The sequence below is a fragment of the Limulus polyphemus genome, unplaced genomic scaffold, assembly GCF_000517525.1.
Source record: "Limulus polyphemus unplaced genomic scaffold, Limulus_polyphemus-2.1.2 Scaffold367, whole genome shotgun sequence".
Taxonomy (NCBI): Eukaryota; Metazoa; Arthropoda; class Merostomata; order Xiphosura; family Limulidae; genus Limulus; species Limulus polyphemus.
Window position 1 is genome coordinate 374,629 of NW_013665977.1, and position 3,458 is coordinate 378,086.

At 32.7% G+C, this 3,458-nt stretch overlaps 1 protein-coding gene across 3 annotated transcripts in view; it reads right to left on the reverse strand.

The window, feature by feature from the left end:
* LOC106457737 (cyclic nucleotide-gated channel rod photoreceptor subunit alpha-like) overlaps window positions 1-3,458 on the reverse strand; it is a 63,865-nt gene that overhangs the window by 18,349 nt on the left and 42,058 nt on the right. For all 3 annotated transcript variants that reach the window (XM_022383752.1, XM_022383751.1, XM_022383753.1), the window contains exons 18-20: window positions 1,748-1,857; window positions 1,325-1,394; window positions 605-660 (exon numbers count right to left, since the gene is read on the reverse strand). In XM_022383752.1, the coding sequence (XP_022239460.1) occupies window positions 605-660; window positions 1,325-1,394; window positions 1,748-1,857 (236 nt within the window). The remainder of the gene's footprint in view (window positions 1-604; window positions 661-1,324; window positions 1,395-1,747; window positions 1,858-3,458) is intronic.

Sequence of the window (3,458 nt, forward strand, 5' to 3'; positions counted from 1 at the left end):
ATGAAAAAAACACATTAGGATTGTGTGCTTAGAGTCAAAATACCGGACAAACAGCATGAAAAAACACATTAGGATTGTGTGCTTAGAGTCAAAATACCGGACAAACAGCATGAAAAAAAACATTAGGATTGTGTGCTTAGAGTCAAAATACCGGACAAACAGCATGAAAAAAAAACATTAGGATTGTGTGCTTAGAGTCAAAATACCGGACAAACAGCATGAAAAAAAAACACATTAGGATTGTGTGCTTAGAGTCAAAATACCGGACAAACAGCATGAAAAAAAACATTAGGATTGTGTACCTACATTATAATGGAAACGAATTATTGGTTGTTCATAATGTTAGTTTGATTCCTGTTTTAACCCTTATCTTTGTTATTGGCTGAAAGACAGCATGATATAAAATTATATTCCATTAAGATGCTGCAAATAAAACCAAACTGTACTGTTATTGGATGATACATAGACTATGTAAAAAAGTATAGGGTGCGTTTGTGAAGTGTTATGTTTTGTTTGTGAAGTTACTTTTAAATTAATAAAAATGTTTAGTACACACAAATGTTTTCTTTAAATAAAGGCTTTATACTTTAAAGTAAGTACGTACCTTTCTCGAGCATGGACTTCCAAAATAGCTTTAGCTTCGGGATACTCCACCAGGGCCTATGAAAGAATATAATGTATCGGATATGAATGGCTATTGGAAACAACGAAGATATTTTATTGGATAAACCAATTTTAAAAACTATTGATCATTTGACATTTTATTGGAAATGGGGAAACGCATATCTATACATATACATAAAATATGTATATATATACACATACATAAAATGTGTCTGTATATATATATATACACATACATAAAATGTGTCTGTATATATATATACACATACATAAAATATGTATATATATATACACACACATAAAATATGGTACTACATCTAAGAAAGAATTGTGAGAACGATATTTGTTAACAAAATGCTTTAATTTCGTTATGGCACAAATAACTTTCGTATCTAACGTCGTTTTCTCTCCAGATGTTTACAGTAATAAAGAATTGGATATAACTGTGTAAGAAATGTTTGAAATAGAAGGAACAAGATAATAAACTCTATAATATCCATTTTTCTTTATATTTTATTTTATTGTGGTTTCCTAGTTTATACTAGTCTGTCTTCCATTGTAAGCTCATCTAACTTAGCGTGTTGGTTTAGTCCTCTTTCATGTTAATATCTCTTTCTCTCTCCTTTCTTTTAGAGTTCACACTTTGGATCATATTTTTATATATTCTGAACGTAAAGAAACATGGTAATAATCAACTCACTGTCATTAGATCTTTCCGAGATAAACACAGTAATTCCGAATATCCAACTGAGCGGACATCAGCAGTGCGCCTGCGTACAAATAAAATAAAATATAAACATTAGCATCTACACGTTTTAGATTAACACTGGCGTTAGGAGATGTTTTTAACCATTGCTATATTCCTTAATTAGATTTTTCGTTATGATATTATGCAACTTTTGTTGGTAAAGGTAATTAAATTATATTATAACCATTAGAGAATGTATTTAATGAAAACCTCTAGTCAGACTAGAACCAATCATATTGCAAGATTTAATAAACTCGGTTAAGAGTTTCGTTTCACATTTCCTGATTATTTATTTGGGACAATTAGTTACTATTACTACTGTTATTACAAAAAAACATCACGTGTTCTAAGGATTGAAGAATGGCTGACTAGTACCGGTTTTGAACTCCATCTAATCTCAGTAGACTGATTTCACCAAAATAATTTCCTTCACAAAGCACTGCTACCACGACTTCCTCGTCAGTAACTGGGTTCGTAACAACGACCTGTGAAAAAATAAAACAAACAATTCAATAACATAAAAGTAAAGTTACTAATTATCTAGAAATATTCAACTGAAACTGAAAGAAAAGCTCGACTAAAAGTGATATTACCCTTTATTGTACACTTATTCACTGTTATTTTCAGTATTAAGTGACTCTCATGCTGAATTTTACTCGACAGTGTTAATGATGCATTTAATGCCTTTTCTCATCGCTAGATGCTCTAATAGACTCCCAGTTTTCAGAAGTAATGTTTATAGTAATGCACAAACTATACAATGGGCTATCTGTGCTGTGCCCACCACGGGTATCGAAAGCCAGTCTCTAGCATTACAAGTCCGCAAACTTACCGCTGTACCACTGGGGTATTTTCAGAAGTAAGGAAGTAATGTTTATAATTATGCACAAACTATACAATGGGCTATCTGTGCTGTGCCCACCATGGGTATCGAAAGCCAGTCTCTAGCATTACAAGTCCGCAAACTTACCGCTGTACCACTGGGGGATTTTCAGAAGTAAGGAAGTAATGTTGCTATCAGTATCAAATTATTCCTCAGTATTCTTAACTATACACTACAGACTGTAAGCTTGTTAATATTTTCTTCTTTAAATTATTTTAATATATATATATATAATTAAACATTAAATTATCTAAACAGTTAAGTTGATATTAACATAAAAAACAGCAAGACTAAACCTATGATGAAATAGAACATATGTATAATACAAAAAACCTTAACCACACCACAGCATAATAAAAACACTCACCAGGCAATAGCGTTCTAGTGACTTCGTTTTGGTTATGCAATATTGTATTGTAGTTAAGGCTTGTTTTGTACTACAGATTATATATATATATACTAGTTGAATTACGCGGCGTTGCACTTTGAAAATGTATATTTGAAATGTATAGATCAGCATTTTTTTCAGCAAATTATTCAGTAAGTAGACAAAGCTGTGATGCGAGAAATACAAAAGCCTTTAATCAAACAAAGCTTTATTTGAAATTAGATCGTGTTTGAGCTTGTCTTATTCTTTGACCCTGAAGTTGTACATCATGCTGCTCCTCTGTTTCTTGCTCTCTGTAAGTTGTTTGTCTTAATTTTTGTGCTTGAATTCTGGTTTGAGGTTGTTCAGAAGTTTCTTGTTGTCTATATCCAGCTTGCCTTGATGATTCTGACTGAACTCTGGCTTTGTGCTGTTCAACAGTTTCTTGCTGTCTTTGAGTAGCCTGCCTTTCAGCTTGAGCTCGAAGTCTAACTTTACGTTGTTCCAAAGTCTCTTCCAGTATTTGAGCAGCCTGTCTTGCAGCTTGTGCTTAAAGTTTTTGATTTCGTTATTCTTCTGTTTCAGCTGCTCTTTGTGCTTGCATTCTTTTAGCGGCAGGAGACTTTTCATAGAAATGGCGTTTCTTGGGTGGCATAATCACCTGTATCACTAAACAATAATGTGCAATTCACAAAGTTACTAAATCACTTATGAAACCACTTAGCACTATTTAAAGAAAACTGTTTTTGGAAATACTGTAGTGACAGCAAGGTGATCTGAGTGTCTCCCGCCATAATGCTTTCTATGTGCAAAACGTGCTTAAGTTTGTATGTTTA